Source organism: Lutjanus erythropterus, chromosome 4 (assembly GCF_056507025.1).
Source record: "Lutjanus erythropterus isolate fLutEry1 chromosome 4, fLutEry1.hap2, whole genome shotgun sequence".
In the NCBI taxonomy this organism is placed as follows: domain Eukaryota; kingdom Metazoa; phylum Chordata; class Actinopteri; order Lutjaniformes; family Lutjanidae; genus Lutjanus; species Lutjanus erythropterus.
Window position 1 is genome coordinate 37,519,746 of NC_139320.1, and position 21,207 is coordinate 37,540,952.

The window sequence follows — 21,207 nt, forward strand, 5'->3', positions numbered from 1 at the left end:
AAATTATCAATACCACATTGTAAAATATACCGAGTCATAAATATAGTTGAGTAGAAGGTACATCTCCCTTTGAAATGTAGCAGGATAAAACAGAAAGGAAAAGGTAGCAGTTGCCCCTCCTTCATTACCACCACTGAGGCCTTTAAACAAGGCCTAACCCCAGCCACTCCAGTGATGCTGCTCAGTGGTTGGCAGATCAGACTGGTTGTACTGGCCAGCTTCCAGCTGTCGAAGTGTGACTGTGTGAATGTGATCAGGGTGTTCCTGGAAAAGAGAGAATTCGCATACAATAGTTAATGTTTTAGGCTGCTGTATGGCTGCAGCAAATATTATTACTGATGATCTGTTTGTAATTATTATGTTGTATTTACAGTTAATCAGTATGTTTAGAAAACGTGAGAAACTAAGGAGAAAATGCACCAGAATTTCCCCGAAGCTCCAGGTAACATCTTCAGATTTGCTACCTACAAACATATGCAATTTACACATATACTGTAAACAACAGAACAGATACAAATACAAATAGAATAAAGGAATAGATGTTGACTGAGTAATGTAATAGGTCACTTTATACACGTATATAAAGTAAGTGGTTATACAGAAATATAATATGTAATATAATACATACAGTACTGGTCACAAGTTTGAACACTTCTCACTCAGTGTTTTTTCTGTATTTTTATTATTTTTGTACATTGCATATTAATACTGGAGACATCAAAACAAAGAAAGATGGAATATGATTGAACTATTATTATTATGTAGTGAACAAAAAATGTGAAAACAAGGCAAACTGTTTTTTTTTTTTTATCTTTGATTGCAAGTGCAGGAGACAGTGTGGAAGTTGTCTGCCTGCCACTGTTGACCCATGTTCTTCTCCTACACATCTATTGACCTGTGCAAGAGTGAAAAAGTTTTTTGCTCTTTGATATTTTAGATTCTTCACAGTAGCCACATTTTACTTCGATGACAGCTTTGCACACTGTTGGTACAATCTGAACAACTTCTTATAAAAATAAAGAAAAAACACTGTAAAAGAAGTACATCCAAACTTTAGACCAGTACTGTACATGCAGAATAGACAGTACAAACTACTCAATTACAGGTACTGTGACATTATTAAAATATTACTCAATTACAAGTAAAAGTACCGATGTTAGAAAAATACTTAAATAAAAGAACAAAGTATTCTTGTCACCAACTGCTCAAAGTATTGCTTACTTTTTAACCACTGATGTTAAATGCATTATAAATGTCAGTCAATCAAACAAAGGAGTTTCTGTTTCTCCAAATCTTCAGTCTAATATACTCAAAACTCTTGTGCTGTTGTGTGCAATTTTAAAGTGAAATTATAATAACTATAATAATAATAGTAACTTTTAAGCAAAGCATTCTTACATATTGGCACTTTCTGAAAAGGTCTTCATCAGGGTCAGTCAGGGGTAAGCAAGTCATTTTAATTCTATACCAGTGGTTCCCAGACTTTTTCTGGCATGCCTCCCTAATAGAAGCTGCCCCTCCCCAAAATTTTCAATTATCAGTCATTAACAATAATCGGGGATGAAACTAATAAACTGAATTTTGGAGAAATAAAGGTCAGCAGGATAGAAACAACAAACTCTTGTTTGTTTATTTGATATTCATTCAACTTTGTTTCACTCTATCAAAGCTTAGTGTGCCTTGGAGTGTTTTTCACCCATGCAATAAACCCTTCACCTGAATAATAAGAACTCAGTCGCAGTAATTTGAATAAATACAACACTTTTGCGTGTGATGGAGTATTTTGTAACTGGATATTTTCTCCATCTCTGCGTTCAACTGGTGCCTGATTCTCAGCCACTTAGATCTTTTTTTCGATCCCCAAATCTTGGTAGCAACTGCTGTGGCAAGCAGAATCCGTATTTTTTAATTGGACCGTTTATTGAGGCAGCGACATGAGGGCAGACGATTGGTCTGCTGCGCTCCACCCATGTTCTAGAGCGTTCTCACCGGGAATGTAGTGGAGGAGGCGCGGCCGCTCCCTCATCACTGAGAGCGGCCAGCGGGGAGCAGGGATCACTCAGGGACGAGCCCGCCTGCAGTGTTAAAAACAGACACTTTACCGATAAGACGATAAAACGACATATTCTGAGTGTAACCGAGGTGAGTATAGCGAGGCGGATGATGTCCTGCAGTAACTTTTACCGGTCAGAGAGGCTGACAGGAACTGCCGAAGTGTCATGTTAACTGATGAACGTCAATTACGTCAATCACAGTAAGGTGTCATCGTGTTAACGGCTGCTGAATATACGGTTAAAGAGGCAAGAATTTAAGTTAAGCTAGTTAGCTAACATTTTTTATGGTTGGGTGTTGGCATGTGCTATTTCTCAAACATTACAGTTGCACCTCTTACATTACTCTTAACTTCTTTTTTTTAAAGTGATGCTTTAAACTTTTTGTGACGTTCTTGTGCATATTAAGTCCAACCTTACTGACATTTGTTTAACATAAAAGTTAGAAAGCGTGGCTAACAACAGGTATGTGATGCTGCTGCTGCTGCTGCTGCTAACAAACTGTTTCCTCTCTGATTGCGTCTGACGTTTAAAGCATTTGGTCCGCAAAGTTCCTAATATGCGTTGAGCTGTTGCGCATCTGCAGCAGATGTTATGTGACGCCTTGCAAGTTCTGTGCAAGTTACAAGGAAGTGAAGGAACAGTCCAGAAAGTTCTCAATGAGGTGACACGCCCTCCTGTACTGAGGCTGCTGCTGATAGCTAATGATGCAGCACAACATGCTGTGCGCTTCTTAACCCTTTGCTCAGTGGCTGCAGCTCACTTTTTCTGTCATAACTCCTTTTGGTCAGGGAAAAAAAAATAAAAATGACCTCCCTCACGCCCAAACCAAATTACATTATGACCAGTGTAGGGGAGTAACAATTACATGTAACTAAATTACAAAATAAATGTAAGTAAATTACAGTTCCTGATAAAAAAAAAATTCTGATTTCTTTTCTTCTCTGTAACAATAAACTGAATAACCTTGAGCTTTGTGCAAAACTAGAGATTTGAGGATGTCATCTTAGGGTTCAGAAAGCATTTATCATTTCCTGACATTTTATAGACTAATCAATTAATCGAGAAAATAATCAACATGTTATCAACCATGAAAATAATTGTTATTTGCAGCCCCACATTTGAGTGCAGTGCCATCAGTGGTTGGATGGCTTCCAAGGAGCTACCTCAGCATGTAGACACGCCCCATTCTTACGCTCAGTGCATAAATATCTCGTTTTAATTTTCACTACCTCTTGTCTGCTAGTCAACTCAGTGAGTATTGCCCTAGGCAAACTTGAGTGAACCCTACTGCGTCAGACAAGAACTCCTTTCAGTGCTGGAAATTCAACAGAATTTTCCACGTAAAATCAGAATAGGGCTCTAACATTACTGTAAAGTGTAACGTTTTATTTGTTTGGTAAGCTCAGTGTCGATCTTGAGGACACACCTACAAGTAAATTGAAATACTGCCTGGTGTAAATTTATGTTGTTGTGACTTTGCACTTTTATCACTCAGTTTAAAACACTCTTTAGAAAAATAATTAAAAAGTATTCTAATGTAAAAAAAAAAAAAAGTTGCATTCCTTTTAAGTAATGAGTAATGTAATAGTTACATTACTTATTACATTTTTATCAGGGTAACTAATAATTTATAGCCTACTCTTTTCAAAACTAATCTCCCAACACTGATTTTAACAACTGTTAGCAATAGTGGGAAATTACTAACATATCAACAGATTTAATTGTATTAACCTTATCTAGAAAATGGATTTGCCTGTTTATCACTAGTTTTTGTTTTGCAAATTCAAAATTAAATTTTGCATGAACCTGCTTACAGAAGTGTCAAGACTCTTTTGCAATATTGGCAGGGAAACTTCAAAAGTAAGATAAGAGGAAAGCAGTATTTTAGCTTAAAAATATTGTAACATTTAAATAATTATCAAAATACCTGCCAGTTCATTTCTTGCCAACCTTTTCTGATTGACTAATTGATTTTACAAGTGATCGTTTCAGCTCTCTTTTGCATTTTACTACCTGAATCTTAAAACCCTCTCTATCATCAGAGCACAGATCGCCGTATTTTTCACCCTGTCATGTGCACTCCCCTTCTAAGGCCCTGTGCTCCTCCAGAGGAGCCTGCCCTTTAGCATGAGAGCCACTGCTTTTGTTAGTTGAAATGACCTCCCATGTGGCTTATCATAAGGCTAACATTACCATATATTGATGGTCTGCTACTGTAGCAACAGTAAACATGGGGTCTGTTCCCAGACGTGCTGTCTGAGTCATCTTGATAAATTTACTGCTGAGTAAAACCATAAACAAGTCTTGGTTTCATCAGCATATTCTCCAGATATGATATGTTTTTTCTCAGTTAATAATCCAGATAACTAGTAAACCCAGCTATTTCCACCTCTGAGACAAAGATTGGAATTTTCTGTTGAAAAATGACTAAAAAAAACTAATTGATAATCAAAACAGAAGATGAATAATGTTAAGTTGATCAACTTTTAAACAATTAAATAACTAATATTTCAGCTTTATGCTAATAATTTAATTGGAATGGCATCAGGTCTGGTTATGAGGCTACACTAAACATCATTAGAAAAATACCCTCTCATCCCCCTTGTTTCGTGTTGCCATAATAAAAGTAGCCGTTGCCAAGCTGTCAAATGTAGGAGGCTTGAGAACAGGTGCTGTAGACCTTCATTTCACCGAGAGTTTGTTTCCGCTGGCGTTTGACTTACTCAGTCTCTGATAATAGCCTCATCATACAACAAGTGTACATCATGGTAGCCCCCCATAGGGCTTAGAGAAGGCTTAAGTTACTCATCTGTCATATACCCAGACTTAGTGCCAGTATTTGATTAACAGCTAATCATTTTCATATTCTCAGGAACCATGTCAAAGGGACCAGCAGTCGGCATTGATCTGGGCACTACCTACTCCTGTGTAGGAGTGTTTCAGCATGGCAAAGTTGAGATTATTGCCAATGACCAGGGAAACAGGACCACACCCAGTTATGTTGCCTTCACTGACACCGAGAGGCTGATTGGGGATGCAGCCAAGAATCAGGTGGCCTTGAACCCCAACAACACAGTATTCGGTATGAAACGTGTTTCTCGACAAGTATGATCAGTTAACTTTGGTTATCCCGTGTACTTATGGTATCTTTACTTGTCCTTCAGATGCAAAGCGTCTCATTGGACGTCGGTTTGATGACAGCGTCGTCCAGTCGGACATGAAGCACTGGCCATTTACAGTCATTAATGATGCTTCCCGCCCCAAAGTCAAAGTGGAGTACAAGGGAGAGACCAAGACCTTCTACCCAGAGGAGATCTCCTCCATGGTGCTAATTAAGATGAAGGAGATTGCAGAGGCGTACCTGGGGAAGGTACACCTGTGTGCTTTTGTGTATTCAACATTAATTTTTCAAAAGTTTTGTGGATTTGTTTGTCCAAGGAGAAACTTGCATGATCAATACATATTTATCAAGTGCATCGCCAAATTGAAGATTCTTCTATTACGGTATTTTGGCTGCAAACATAAAGTTTTAAACAGCAGCCCGCTATAGTTATAGTGTTATATAAATAGAGCAGGGACCTGTCAAGTTAACTTAATATGATAAAAACTGTATATTTAATATCGAGAATGTCATCAGTGTGTCATTAACTGCCGTAATCTGCCACCATTTCCTTGTTTCAGACAGTAACAAATGCAGTTGTGACTGTGCCTGCCTACTTCAATGACTCTCAGCGCCAGGCCACCAAAGATGCAGGGACCATTTCTGGCCTGAATGTCCTTCGTATCATCAATGAGCCAACTGCTGCTGCTATTGCTTACGGCCTGGACAAAAAGGTAGAACAACTCTTTAGGCTACACGACACTTCTGGATAGACAGTTTTTAGTTTTAAGGTTTTTTGACAGTTTACTGTAGCGACTAGTCTCCCATACCTATTTAAGGAAATTTTCCATTTGTGTCTGCTTTATGTTTACGGCCAGTCTCTGAAGTAATGTAAACCTTTAATGTGAGGTTGTCTGCTGTCAACACTCTTTTCTACAGTAGACCTAGTCAACTAAAAAAATGTAATTGGCTTTGGCATGAATGTATTCAATTATTTAAATGTTTCTCTAGAATTTCAGAGCTCAGTTTATGCTGGAGCAAACATCTATTACCCATTATTAACATTAAGTATACTACATTTCTTCAAACATGCATTCCTCTTTCTTATTCCTCTTCTTGTTATTTTTTGTTTCAATTTGAGGACTTAATTGTCTCTAGCATGTCATTTGATCTTTTAATTTCCGATCTAATCTTAGAAACTGTGGGTTATTCACTTCTCTGATCAGTGTAGCTCAGCTGTGTTTTTTTTAGCTTGTATTTCATGTTTAGGGAAAACATTACAGTGTGGGTTAGCTCAAAAAAAATGTTAGCTTTAAAAACAAAAATATCTGCGTGTTTACCTTTGCATGAATTTCAGGATGACTTGCCTGCAGGTGATTGCTTCAGGGTTGTTGTACTTTGATCAGTGATTGTTGCTCCACACAGTTTACAAAGCCTTGTTTTCTTTGACATCAGATGTGAAATTTATCCATATTTGTCCTCCTCTATTTCTCCCATACATTAACATTTCTGGACATGTTTGTTAATGAAATGTGACAATACATTTCATCCTAGTTTTTGTTATCATAAATTCTTTTTTACTTTGTTAACATCTTGTCTTCTAAGTGAAACAATGTCTTGGATGAAAATTAACATGCAAGTGAATGAAAACATGTCAAATTACAGGTTGGGGCTGAAAGAAACGTCCTCATCTTTGATCTGGGCGGCGGCACATTCGATGTCTCCATCCTGACGATTGAAGATGGCATCTTCGAGGTCAAGTCAACAGCGGGCGACACACATTTGGGCGGAGAAGACTTCGATAACCGCATGGTCAACCACTTCATCTCTGAGTTCAAACGCAAGTTCAAGAAAGACATCAGCGACAACAAGAGGGCAGTGCGTCGTCTGCGCACAGCATGCGAGAGGGCCAAGCGCACTCTGTCATCAAGCACTCAGGCCAGCATTGAAATTGATTCTCTGTACGAGGGAGTTGATTTCTACACCTCGATCACCAGGGCCCGCTTCGAGGAGCTGAATGCAGACCTGTTCAGAGGAACCCTGGAGCCTGTGGAGAAGGCCCTCCGTGATGCCAAGATGGACAAGGCTCAAATCCACGACATCGTCCTGGTGGGAGGGTCCACTCGTATTCCCAAGATCCAGAAGCTGCTGCAGGACTTCTTCAATGGGAAGGACCTCAACAAAAGCATTAACCCCGACGAGGCTGTGGCCTATGGTGCAGGTATAACCCCTTTTATGCCCATAAATACAGCAGTGAATAAGTTATTACCGTACCATTTACAAATGTAAAACTGAAAATCTACTGATTTTGTTGTGCAGCTGTGCAGGCTGCCATCTTGGCAGGAGACAAATCAGAGAATGTGCAAGACCTACTGCTTCTGGATGTGACCCCCCTTTCTCTGGGCATCGAGACCGCCGGGGGAGTCATGACGGTCCTCATCAAGAGGAACACCACCATCCCCACGAAGCAGACCCAGACTTTCACCACCTACTCGGACAACCAGCCTGGTGTGCTCATTCAGGTATGACCGCCCATCTTTGAAAAGAATACTTTTAAATTATTTTAGAGAAATCTATACTGATGGGTCGACCTGTGTCATGTGCCAACCTGACACTATATCTGCAGGTGTTTGAGGGTGAAAGGGCCATGACCAAAGACAACAACCTTTTGGGGAAATTTGAGCTGACTGGGATCCCTCCTGCACCCCGCGGGGTTCCTCAGATTGAGGTGACCTTTGATATCGATGCTAACGGCATCATGAATGTGTCTGCAGTTGACAAGAGCACTGGGAAGGAGAACAAGATCACAATTACCAACGACAAAGGTAACCTGAATAAGACTGTTAACGTTGTGTCTTTAAGGGTGAACCTAGGCCCTGTTTTTATATACTTTGGGGTCTGAATAACTAATAGATAGATTAGATTAAATTAACAATACCAAAAACTCAAGGTAATTGATAAATTCAATCCAGCGGCAATATTTATGTGTATAAAATTATTTTTTCCTTTTTAATCCATCTGCTTTCTTTCTTTAATAAAATAAAAGTAGCAGCCATGACCTAAGCGTGTGTAGTAAATTGGCATCAATTTTCTTCGCCAATGACAGTCTGAATTACATATGTACAGTTGCAAAACACAAACAGTCCAGTAGTCAGTAACAGTCCTTTTATAAAGTAAAATAAAAATAAGTAAAAAAAAAATTTAACCATGTAATTTCACATTAGATATTGTCACAGTCTAACACATCATCCCTACTAATAGGTTCAAAAAGTCCAGTAGATTGCCTCATCCATTAACTGCAACTGTAATCCTTGCAGCCAAATAATTGTCTGACAATATAATTTGGATCTGATCTAAATAATAGAATCTTAAGGCAGCAGTAGACCAGCAACTCTAGTGTTGTGCGAGGTAAAATTACTGATTTTGTCAGAGGAGGCAGGTGGGTTTTGAAGAGAAAGATGAAACTGCTTCAGTTCTTCATTGGGAAGGTCTATGTGAAAAGTCCTTGTACCAGACCAATTCCACTCCTATTAGACATAAATATCCTAAATATGGCCCAGTTTTAAAAAATACAGCAATAAAATTACCTTTTGACGCACAGTACTCAGCTATGTTTTCATTTGAAATAAAATCCACCAGGTCGCTTGAGCAAGGAGGACATTGAACGAATGGTCCAGGAAGCAGAGAAGTACAAGGCCGAGGATGATGTGCAGAGAGAGAAGGTGGCTGCCAAGAACGCTCTGGAGTCTTACGCCTTCAACATGAAGTCCACTGTAGAGGACGAGAAGCTGAAGGACAAGATCAGTGACGAGGACAAGCAGAAGATTCTGGACAAGTGTAATGAGGTCATCTCCTGGCTGGATAAAAACCAGGTGTGAATCAGATGGATAGTCCAGATTTTGAGGTTGTAAACTTTGTTGTAGACTGTCAGGCTGACATCAGATTGATACTTAAATTCCCTGCCGTGTCTGTTTTTTTTTCCAGTATGCAGAGAAAGATGAGTTTGAGCACCAGCAGAAGGAGTTGGAGAAGATGTGTAACCCCATCATGACCAAGCTGTACCAGAGTGCAGGTGGGGTCCCAGGAGGGATGCCAGGGGGCTTCCCTGGGTCTGGTGGTGCTCCTGGAGGAGGAGCATCCTCCGGCCCCACTATCGAGGAGGTTGACTAAACCAGATCAGACCTGCATGAGGTTCTTCTCTTTCCTCTTGTGAGGCAGGTGTGAGGAGTGATCACAGTTATAATATCACAGGTTGTACTCAGAAACATTAAACATGAGTGTTTTGGGATTGTTTTGGTAATTTTTGTATACCAGGCTTAAAGCAGCACTTGCACTTGTTTCTGGTAGGCGGACTCTTCTGACGACTGTTGCATTTAGTTGAACCAGTTAATGTTTGCATTACCACAGTGTGCTTTTCTTTTTGAGTTGGTTCTGTGGCCAGAATGGTTGACACTGCTAAGCACTTTGCAAAATGACACTAAATAAAAGATTTTTTTGAGTTTGGACTCTTTGCTCATCCTTTCATTACTTTACTCAAGTAGAAGCATAGATGCTTGTGTTTAAAAGACTCTGGTAAAACTAGAAGTACCCTTGAAAGGAAATTTCCTCTAACGGTTTCTGCACAAAGCCAACTGAACCTCAACTTTTCTCTATGATTGAGTCCCACTTCAATATCTTTGAATTGTTTTTACAGCATTTTCATCTTGCTACGTTGTCATCTGCAATATGCACTGATGGATACACCAAGACATTGTCTTTTCTGTGTTATTGTTTCATCCATTAAGGGTTAAAATCAGACTTGATGTTGGGAAGGCAGTGCACAATGATTCACAATAAAAATAATAATTCATCAGAAATACATTAAAATAAAAATAAAGACCTGGTTTTGACAATGTAAGGAGTAGAAAAGTACAGATATTTGTGTTGAAATGAAGGGAGTAAAAGTAAAACATCAAATAAATAAATCAAGTGAAGTATAGATAACCTGAAAACTCTACTAAAGTACAGTCAGTTTGTTACTTCCTACATCTGATTGACAGATACCATCTCACCTTATTACATATTAAATTTAGGTGTTACAGTATATATTATACATACATTAAGTGGATTGCATGATGTTGAGTTCGTCTTTTTTTAAAGTGGTACATTAATGTGCATCAGAATGCTGTGAATTTATAATCTAACTACACTCTGAGCTGATGGTAAATATTGTACTAATACAAACTCAATTAAAGAACAAGTGTGTAGGATTTATAGCATCAAGTGATGACCGTTCAGTTTACGAACCCCTCGTCTCACCCTCCCAAACATAGATAAATCTACAGTGGTTCCAAACTTGAGCAAAATGTGAAAGGTTTGCATCTAGTGCCAGTGTTTTGGTTTGTCCATTCTGGGCTGCTGTAGAAATGTGGTGGTACGCGCCCTCTGTAGATATAAATGTTTCATTCTAAATTAAAAAAAAAAAAAAAAAACAAGATTTTTATTTTCTTGTAGTTAAACACAAATGAAAACATACACGATTCTTCCATGTCTCCATATTCTGTCAGTAAATTCCCATAAATTTTACTTAGTGGACCTTTAATTAGATCTGCCACAGACACTGTAAGACATGTCATTGTAGTGTGGTTTTAAAACAATAAATTGATTTGCTGATCCTACATTCAGCACTTTTGTGCACCTCTACATCTATACTGCATTTTATAAGTTTTGTGAATGTAGAGAGATGATAGAGACAACAAACATCTTTTTTCTTATTTATTTTGCATCTTCATGAAAATTTAGATTAACAGGAAGTAGCTGGAAGGTTCATTTGGGGTTTGATTGGTTCCTCTTGGCCATACATTATGGACCAGTTATGGTGATGTGCGTATGTGTGTGTCGACGTCTTTGGCGGGTCAGCGTGAATTAGAGTTTCTTGGGCATTCATGCATCCGGTAGGCACACATGTAGAAGATACCTAGAAGAGAGTAATCCGATTATTGAGATTATGTGGCACAACCATGTGTTTTTATTTGTTCATGATGCGAACTAAATACCTGAGAAGAATGTGAGCACCACTGCCACCCAGCCCATTATATAGGACCAGGAGAACCGCCAGCTGCCATAGCGTTTACCGTAGTAGTTCACTGTCACTCCTGTGTAAACCGCCATGGCCAGCAGCACAAAGAAGCCTGCACGAGAGATAAAACTGTTAACTGATGAAGGTCTTTACTGTATCTCGTATCTTCTGTACTGCTGAGGAGCTTACAGGAGATGAAGAAGAGGATGCCGGCTGCAAATGTCTTGTCAAATCCATCAAAGGAGGAGTAGTGGATGAAGGCCATGACGCCGATCACGATGCCAATGAAACAGGCCAGCAGGGAGAGGATCATGAAGGCCCGGGTGGCGTCCCAGTATGCTGTGGGACAGAAGAAACACGGAAAGTCTTGAGACCTGAGAGACTTTGTAGTACGTCCAATTTTAATTTAGTCTTTGTTTAATATTCTGCTCCCAGTGCATGTAATTTATAATGTAGGTATGTTCAATTTTCAGTTATTCCTGCTTTGCTTCAGTTCTAGCTCTCAAGGGTTTGGCAAGGGATTTGTACATGATTTGATTAATTCAACTGTGTATAGATGAAAATGAAACCTTTAATACCTAAAGCATGTACTATTTCAGCAGTACCCAACCTTTTCCCCTTAGGAAACCCTGTTTTTATAATTGAGTGAACTCTCGACCACTGATGTTTTATGGATATTTTATATTTTATTTTATAACATTAACATTACAGAACATCTGATAAGCTGTGCAATTAACCAAGCAGTGAACTCAATGCCTGCAGAAAGTTTGTATAAAATGAGTGATTTTGATGAATTTTGAACAGACTGTTTCAGGTGAAGACATGATGATTTTCCTGATATGTCAGAGAGACATTTTATGCAATTATCTGTATGATTTTTGTTTTGTTTTTTAATAGTGAAGCTTCTTTTTTCATATTCTCTCCTGTCACCTAGCCATTGTTCATCTCTTTGCAGGACGAGGCTGTTCAGCAGAGAGCGAAGGATGTGAATGTAGTGTGTGTACAGGTCTTGATTATGATTTTACACTTGAGAAAAAAAAGGTTCTTTTTTTCTGAATTAGTGAGAGTTTTTCATGTAAAGAAATTAAGCTCTGTTTTGTGAATTAATTAGAATTTCTGGTGTTAAAAAAAAGGGCTCTGTTTTTCTGAAAAAATATAGCATTAATTCAGAAAAAGAGACAATTTTTAAATGAAAATGTATCTCATTAATTCAGAATAACAGAGCTAATTCTTTTCTCATGTGAATGCACTAAGTTTCTTTACTTCACCATGCTCTTATCCCCCTGATTAACCCCATTTTTTAGTTTATATCTTAAGTAATAATCTAAACTTTAAAAATAACAATTTCATTTAGTTTTCTTCACAGAGATGAATGAAACGCTAAAATGTAAACCTACTCTATATTCTTTAAAAAATCTTTCTTACACCTGTGAAAATCAGGAAGGCCTTGTGACCTCCATGAAGATTTGATGACCCCTAGTGGAGGTTGGGACCCCCAGGTTGGGAACCAGTGTATTATGAGACTGGTGCAAACTTCTCCTTAAAAGTCACAAAAATATTTCAATGCAGAAATCTTCTAATACAGCACTTGTATACAAAAAGAAACATCTGGCGTTTTGTGAAGGATTTCTTGTAACATTTACATCCGTCTTCTTCACACTTGAATCTCAGCCTTATTTCACCTCAACAAAGCCCCAAAGAAAGCGAAGTAACCCCAGTGTTGATGAGGGTGAGTGGCGAGGTCACGGCCTGATTGTCAGCTGCAGACTGATAAATATAAATGAGGCTCTGCCTGTGGAAGACACCCGCTGAGTCTTACCAATGCTGTCTGTGTGTGTCATGCATTTCCCGGGCACGCAGTACCGCCACAGGCCCTGGTGCATGTAATTGCTGGAGTGACGGTACTGCATCCAGTAGTCAGTTGCCGTGGAGACAATGAGGAGTATGTTGCCGACTCCGGCACAGAACAACCCACCTCCCATGAAGCTGTACATCCTGCCAAAAAACACTGACTGACATGCAGAGAGAGAGAGAAAACAGAGCAGGTCAGGACCTCCTCGCCACATCTGGCCTCAGCTGTACCAATTATAACAGAGCATGGAGAGACACTGGATATGAATAAAACACTATATCTAAATACATTCAGCAGGATGCTACAAATGTTGCACTGGAGCTAGACAGATATGAGCATAAAAACTGAGAGACATACTCAGTCTGACAAGTCATTAACGTCTAGCACAGCCAGACTGAGGGGTGAATTCATCTTTAAAAACACAGGTTGTGTTGATAAACAAGGAAATGTATAAAAAATATTATTAAGACCACCAGCTTTCCAAAAATACCAAACATCTACTGGTCGGTTTTGGGGTAAAGTATATAAAATGGTGAAAATCGCATCCATATAAATGGTGCTTCCGTAAAAAAAGCATGGCTTCTTGGGTTACAATAGTTCATAAAATGGCAGCTTTCCTTCATTTTAAAGCTACTTTAAGTTATATTTATGTTGAGAAATTCAATTTTAGCAATGAAGAAACAGACCTCTTTATCTATTTAAAATACACAATATTACGCAGGTATACAGACAGTATTTTACACATCATGGTTTGGATATTAATGACCTACCTTTATTCGTTTTTCCTGCAGGAAAAAGTTAGTTAATATTTTGTGTTTTCAAAGCACACAGGAGCCCAATATTTACCAGAGCTCATAAAAAGTGTGGATTCCCTCAATTTAAAGCCACTTAAAGGGAAATTTGTGTTGGAAAATTAAATTCTAGCAAAAAAGAAACAACTTTTTTATGTATTTTAAACACACAATATTAAACATGTGTAAATACATTATCTCACACAGTGTGTTTTTGATATAAATGACCTACCTTTATCTTTAATCCTGCAGAAAAAGTCAGAGATTCCAATATTTCGGGTTGTCAAAGCACACAGGAGCCCAATATTGCGCAGAGTGGCAGGAAAGTTTTGTTTGTGCGTAGGAAACCAAGCGAACAAACGGGCTGATGGAACAATGGAGCGTGCTGAGCCACAACCAATCACAGAGGATGAGTTTTGTGTTTTAGGGAATCTGCTGAAAATACAAAACTGTTAAAGCGCTGCGCACATCTCAGTAATACTGATGACACAGGGTTTTTAATTCAAAATGCTGCACAACCACACACAGTAAACTCATGGCCTGCAACAGGCTTACACATAGTTACTGCTGAAGATCAGGAAACATTATTTTAAGTGGTACAAATAACAATAAATTGAGTTTCACTTTATGTGTTTTGGGTAAATCTTATGTCCAGCATGCTGATAGAAAAAGCAACATTATTTTCAGTGAATATCAGGCAATTTCTGCCTTTAAAAACAATTCTCTGTACTTCCGTGTGCACAGTTTATTAAAATTCAAATTGTGCAAAATGCTTATTTACATAAAATCAACCCAATATTTTATTCCAGGCATGTTGATTACATGAGGAAGACACTACAGCTGCTGCACTCACTAGAATTTAATGACAAATTGAAGGTTAATTCATTAATCTTACATTTACTCTCATATTTCCAAGCCTCCTTCATCTAATTGGCGCACAGCCCAGCGCAGATGAGTTTATTTAATTACGCATGAAAAATTGCTCAGACATTTATAAAATAAAACACATGTAGCAGTGAACTTCGTCGCAGCCAACAGCGTAAATTCACAGAACAAGATGCATATGGTTAAGTTGGCCCAACGGAGTCTGTATGAGCTGGCAGGTGGGCAGCTAATGAAGTTGTGGGTTTGAACAGTTTTGGTGAAGAAGCTGCAATAAAAAGTGATTTATCTTTTTGCAGCATCTTGTGGAGAGAGTAGGAGTGAAAAGAGAGTTATAGGTGAGAAATTAGCATTTCATTTACTCACTTGGTGGAACTGGTGGAACATACTGTGTATAAAGAGGTGTTGTTGTGGAAAGAGTCAGGGAGGAATAGTTTAATCAGTGACATGACCAGAGTCATCACTGTGGCCAATTATGAAGAGTTTAGGGTAAATCAGAGGAAGCAACTTCACACGATTTACATTTAAAAGCAGACTTACTCCAAATAACTATTAAAAAGTCTTAAAGAATCAGTAGCAGCTCATGAATAGCAGGTGTCTCTGCTGGTCACTCAGTTGCATCAATCAGAATTAACTGTATTCGCCTAATATGTTGAAACATACAAGGACTTTGACCCCAGTTCTCAGTGTACTCAACATACTTAAACACAGTGCATCAGACAATACAAATACAGACATAAAGCTGGACAAATAAAGAAATCTAAACTGTATATGTGTGTACAGATACAATGCACATGTACAATTAGTGTGGTGATGTCACATGTGAACAAACCAAGTTAACTCGAATATTTTTTAGATCATTATTATTATAGCCTATAATTAAAGCAGCACTGCATCAGTTTTAATATTGAGCAAGCAGAAAGTTGGGAGACAATTAAAAAAAAAATGCCAAAATGATGCTGAATCATCCCACAATGCAACCACAAAGTGTCTTTCATTGGACTTTTCCTGCCTCCTAAATGCCTCCTTCTGTAAACCCTGAATCCAAATTTAGTTAAAAGTTTGAAGTCTCAAGCATCACTATGATGTCATCAGGGTTATTTTATTTCAGACTTTATAAAACTCCCTGGTTCTCCTGATGATGGATGAACTGAACTGTATCTGTGAAAATCAGTTAAAATGTGTCCCTTTGCACAAGATATGTTTTCAGTAATTTCAGTGTTCTTGTTGAAATGTGTTCTGTAGGCCTTTTCACAGAGGATATTTTAATATGTCACAGTAGGAAAGGAACAGGTGTAAATAATAAAATTAATTATGACTGAATGCCATTTCGCTGCCTCAGGTTAAGTGTCCTGGTTAAAGTGTTATGAGTTACTGAGATACTTGACCAGATCAGAGTCAGTGTTAATGTTATTGATAAGATCTGTGCTTTTCCTACTATGACTAGTCAAAATGTTTGAATTATAGAATTATAGACCTTGTTTACAGCAGCCATATTGAAACGTTCAATCCTCTCTGTACATGCTCCTGCTGATGGTTTTAAAGTAAAACTAAAAGCTAAAAACAGAAAATATGGCATTGTATCATTTCTGGAGTATCTCCTCTCTTATATGTTCTAAATTTAAAGTGCAGTAACTCAGTAAGGTTCTGAAGGATTTACTGATGTCCCACACAAATAAAATCCCCAGTGCATGGAGTCACTTTACATCACAGTTAGCCTGCATGTCTCACTTATGACCACTAGATGGGGCCTTTTAGTTAATCTTGCCGCAAAGACCAAATCATTATATCGTCACATTTGAAAAATCACAGTCTTATGGCTCTCTTTTCATCCCATAAATGGTGGGTTAGGTTTTTTTTTTAACCTGCTCAGCCAGACAATTATGGCAGTGTCTTCTTATCTCACTCCAAATTAGTTTTCTATTATCAGTCATCCCTTACTGATGCAGAATGCTTTAATTAATTCTCAGTTCTTAAATTGAGGCTGAAAACCTTTCTATGTGCCACTGGCTTCTTCAATTTATATTTAGTACTTCTTATTATGTTTTCATCATTTTTTTTTCTTTTCCTCTATTAATATTATTTTTTTTCCAATCCTGTGTTGTTCTATATTGAATTCTGTCTTTTATATTTTGCGGCATGATTTTTATTTCTGATGTAAAGCAGTTAGACTTAGAATTTTATTTCAGTGTGCAAATAGCAATTAGCTGATTAAGTATAAGTCTACAAATTCATATATATAAATACATAACCCCTTGCAAAACTGTCATGTACTTAAATATTGCAGTAAAATAACAAAACACCACAATAGAGTTATTTAACATAACTTGGACACATCTGCAGTCTAGAAAAGTTGAAAAGACTGAAGCTAAAGCTTCTAATGCCTACCTTTTTAACAGCACATCATATTTAGGTAAGATAAGATGAAACAACAAAACAAACAAAAAAACAAGCAAACAAAAGACAAAAAAATACAACACAAAAGGAACTTACAGCAACCAACTAAGTTTATGTCCCATTATGCCAGATTTACTATCTGATCATCCAGTTTCATATTTGTTTATTATCTATTTAAACTTTTGTTTAAATCTACTTAGTCTCACCTTTTCAGTTCTTACTACAACTTCCATAAATTCATTGCTTTAACTGAGATACAGTGTATTTTTGCACTGGCCCTCTGTCTTTTTTGCATAAAAATGAAAAAACTTTTGAAAACTGTCAGTCATACGTTAAATCTTTTACAATCAACCAAATCTGAAAATTCCAGAGCCCTTAGTTTGCTAAATTGCGAGTCAGTTGTTGTTCAGTTCTTCCGGTTCTCTTGAATTGTTGTTGCCAAAAGGGGATTTACATGTAACTCGTATTGCCTCGCTCAATTTGGATGTAAGAATAATGACACCAGCAGCTCCTGATGAGTTTATTGATCCCACACAGAGAGTCAGATCCAGATGAATGCCTGCAGAGACAGTAGAGTCATCCTGCCCCTGTTGGCACCAGGGCTTAAGTTAATAACATTTTGAGACCCTGGAGTTGTTGATGTTTAGGCTTGATTTCTTTATTTCAGTATTAGTCAAGTTGCTATTCATACTGCTCATCTTTTACACAGTAGTTTTGCCTTTCTATTCTGAATTCTGAGCTCAGTGTCTGACTAGTTCTTCTGATCTTAATCAGAGAATTAGTTGTTAGATCTAATTCTAACTTGTGGGAGCCATGTTTATTGTAGCTGGTAGTTTATTCAGTTCACTTCAGCTTTATTGTTGTTGTAAGGGGAAATTGGATTTACAGTAGAGGGGAAAAAACACAATGTACAAGAGAACCGGGAACATTAATCACAACAATTACAGCAAGAAACCAAATTTTAAAAAAAACAAGATGTATCTGTTCGTTAAAAGTTTCAAACCATTAGAACTGTAGCCATGATAAAGCACAGAGCAGTCAAGGTTCAGTGCACATTAAGCACATTTATTACACTTGGAATAAAGGAAAACTTAAATCTGGCCTATTGCGTTTAACCCCGGGGGAGCTGTATCTCTGCCCAGGAGGAATTCCTCCAGGAGTGGGTGGTCAGAGCTGGCAAAGATCGACTCTGCCTTCAGCAAAACGTGTCTGTCACAGATTAAAGAAAGCTGCTGTGCCAATTATTTCGCTGGCTGCTTTACAATGTTATCGTGGTTATGTTCCTCTTAAATCAAATATTTGGATATACTGTATATATTTTACCAAATCATAATTCTATCTATTTCTAAATTAGATGAGTTAATCCACCATCTTTCCATGCCGGGGAGGTCAGGGAGTGAGAGTAACATGACATCAACATCAAACACTCCTGTTTAATTTTTTAACTCACAGGAGAAGTGGCACGTCTCTGTGAGCAACAACCAAAGGTAAAAAAAAATTATCAAGATTATCTATTGTAGATAAAAAGAGTTTGACTTACATGATTTGACGTAGCAGTTTCTCTAGTTTAATTTGATGCTTTGCATTCATGCCCACAGTTACAGTAGATGTGTAATGGCTGCTTAGGGTGGGGACATTTTTAACAGTTCGTTAAATGATGATAATTTTTGCGTTGTGTTCATGGAACACGTTACAAACTCAATGCTGAACAGAACAGAAGTGTGGGTCAAGTGTGTATGTTGTCATTTCTGGGGCCACTGTGACAGAGATTGGAAACTTATGTGACACATGTACATTCAGGAATTCAGTTCACACACATATCAAGTGTTTCTTTGTCACTTTAAATCGTTAACCTTATCCAAAATTGTTTATTCTTCAGTTGATTTAATGAATTGGATAGTGTGGATTGTTACATCTGTCCCCAGTATTGGAGAAGGTTCTAAATGGAACTCTTGTTATATTGCATGTGTATTTGACATCAGCTCACATAATTTGTGACTATATAGTAGATGTCAAATTGTGTTTTGTTTTTTTGTAGTTCACAAATTTGAGTAGCATGTATCAGAGACTGAGAGATCTACCATGAAAAAACACTGACTTACTGATGCTCAAACAACATCTGTCACTTCCATCCCTGGTCTCCCCTGTGTGACTGCAGAAGAACATACTACATGTACCGGTTGAGAATCACCTCTCTAGACGTTTTTTGTCCTTTTGTCCATCATATTATGTGGACTTTAAAGACACCCTTGACTTTAAAATGTGTTTTTGTGATCGTCACTTCACTTCAGTGTTTGACCTTCGCTGTGTAAAATGGTATACTTGCAGAGTCTGAAATCAGGATTTACAGTTTCATTTATACGTGGATCTGAGTAGAAGCCAGCAAATTTGTGAGGAGATGATAATGGGGATGAGGAGAAAGACAGCCAAATTTTTAATTATGGCTTTTTGTGCAACAGTGGCTGCTTCTCCTATACAGAGGTGTACTAGAGGCTACTTTTAATTTCAACCAAGAGAGACTTGTTTTGAGTGCACAAGTATATTTATTGACATGTGCATATGTGAAAAGTCTTTCTTCATCGTGACATCATCAAGATAAAGGCCGTGATTAGTAAACAGATCCCGGATGGAGTCTAGACACTGGTGAAGGGATGGCTGATGATCTGGATGAGATGAGGACTGGACTTCTGATGAGCTCAACCTGGGCACTGGATTAGAAGAAATGGAGGAGAACGGGGTGGAGGAGGGTCGCAACAATTCTGTGCAGAAATGACAGCTGAAAGCGGCACAGAGGAGAACAGATTCTGGCACAACGACATGATTGGCTGATGGAGACTGTGCCTAAATCTGGTTGGTTAACTTGGAGTGAACGTCCATGGATAGCTGATTGAGAACAGCAGGGAGAGACAGACAGTTATGAATGAATGAGGCGTAAGATGGTCTTCCTGAGCTTCATTTGTCAATTTGTCAGCGCCTCTCTTTAAGAGTCTTGAGACACTTAAGGTGATTGAGTGGAGAGGAATTTGATAAAAGTTATTGAAAATGAGTTAGTAAGTTTTTGTGCAGCAGAAGTCAACAAATTCATGAGCAAGGACGGGGAGAAACAGAACAAAATTTTTAATTACAGCTTTATGTGGAATAATGGCTGCTACTTCAGAACAGAGGTGTGTGTGTGTGTGTGTGTGTGTGTGTGTGTGTGTGTGTGTGTGTGTGTGTGTGTGGATATGGAGTTGGAGTCAGGTGTGGTGGCATCATGCTGTGAACAGCTTCACAGAAACAGATTTCAACCAAAATTTCATGATGTCAAGCCTGATTTTAACTACATCTGCCAGCACCTCTTGACAAGGGTGTTGTGGCAAGACACTTCAGGCAAGTTAGTGACAAAAAAGTCACATGAGTTCTGAGGTGACTGTTCACACTGAGTTTCTGATTTAGGACAACATATGAAAGTGGTCCAAATCAGAATTGAAATTTGTGCTGTCCACTTTAGGCCATTTTTACCTGCAGTATGAACATACACAGACTTACTTTGTTCATAAATAAATAAAAAAAATAGTTTGGAAGCCAATCATGCTCTAACAGTAAGATGTGTAAACTTGAGTGCACACACTGAGACACTGTGTCCAGAAGTTAAACTCTTGAAATGAAAAACATTTCCATATTCATAATATGAAGTGGAAGTAGTAAATGTCACTTTAACTTCTTTTTCTTTAACTTGGTAATGAATTTTTTTGTGGGAAAAGCCTATCAGACATGAATTATTCAACATGTCTTAAAAAGTGTTTGGAGGGAATGTTTGAAAAAATGTAAATGGCTGAAATAAGTTTCAATAGCAGAGAAAAACAAATCCTCCTGTCACTCCAGTTCAGTCCTTTATGGACACGTTAAGTGGACTCGGTAACAGACTGTCTCTGGCCATGCTGAGTGTCTGTCTGTGTGTGTGTGTGTGTGGGGGGGGGGGGGGTGGTGGTGGTGGTGTAAACCACAGAGACCCTAATCCATGCTCCGGGCCTAAAAGCATAAAATTGTAGAACCCTTCTAAATTGCATAACCCCTTCAAATTGCATCGGATT

General features: G+C 38.2%; 2 protein-coding genes across 2 annotated transcripts; one reads left to right on the plus strand and one right to left on the minus strand.

The window, feature by feature from the left end:
- The first annotated feature begins 1,992 nt into the window (after positions 1-1,992).
- On the plus strand, positions 1,993-9,659 carry hspa8b (heat shock protein family A (Hsp70) member 8b). The gene is made up of 9 exons (XM_084717883.1): positions 1,993-2,142; positions 4,927-5,136; positions 5,219-5,424; positions 5,736-5,888; positions 6,820-7,375; positions 7,474-7,676; positions 7,781-7,979; positions 8,794-9,026; positions 9,139-9,659. Exons 2-9 carry the CDS (start codon positions 4,932-4,934, stop codon positions 9,322-9,324), a joined length of 1,941 nt encoding a protein of 646 aa, XP_084574009.1. The 5' UTR covers positions 1,993-2,142; positions 4,927-4,931; the 3' UTR covers positions 9,325-9,659.
- A 1,236-nt stretch (positions 9,660-10,895) lies between these two features.
- lim2.3 (lens intrinsic membrane protein 2.3) lies at positions 10,896-14,367 on the minus strand. The gene is made up of 5 exons (XM_084716584.1): positions 14,088-14,367; positions 13,032-13,224; positions 11,402-11,551; positions 11,190-11,324; positions 10,896-11,110 (listed from the first exon to the last, which is right to left on the minus strand). Exons 2-5 carry the CDS (start codon positions 13,204-13,206, stop codon positions 11,049-11,051), a joined length of 522 nt encoding a protein of 173 aa, XP_084572710.1. The 5' UTR covers positions 13,207-13,224; positions 14,088-14,367; the 3' UTR covers positions 10,896-11,048.
- Positions 14,368-21,207: the final 6,840 nt, after the last annotated feature.

What these genes read in the sequence shown, in the direction of transcription:
- hspa8b (XM_084717883.1), top strand. Translation starts at nt 4,932, where the DNA reads ATGTCAAAGGGACCAGCAGTCGGCATTGATCTGGGCACTACCTACTCC. An exon ending in GGCTGTGGCCTATGGTGCAG is followed by an intron (nt 7,376 to 7,473) that starts GTATAACCCCTT and finishes TTTGTTGTGCAG; the next exon opens with CTGTGCAGGCTGCCATCTTG. An exon ending in CCTGGCTGGATAAAAACCAG is followed by an intron (nt 9,027 to 9,138) that starts GTGTGAATCAGA and finishes TTTTTTTTCCAG; the next exon opens with TATGCAGAGAAAGATGAGTT.
- lim2.3 (XM_084716584.1), bottom strand. Translation starts at nt 13,206, where the DNA reads ATGTACAGCTTCATGGGAGGTGGGTTGTTCTGTGCCGGAGTCGGCAAC. An exon ending in CATCCTCTTCTTCATCTCCT is followed by an intron (nt 11,325 to 11,401) that starts GTAAGCTCCTCA and finishes TCTCTCGTGCAG; the next exon opens with GCTTCTTTGTGCTGCTGGCC. An exon ending in GGTGCTCACATTCTTCTCAG is followed by an intron (nt 11,111 to 11,189) that starts GTATTTAGTTCG and finishes ACTCTCTTCTAG; the next exon opens with GTATCTTCTACATGTGTGCC.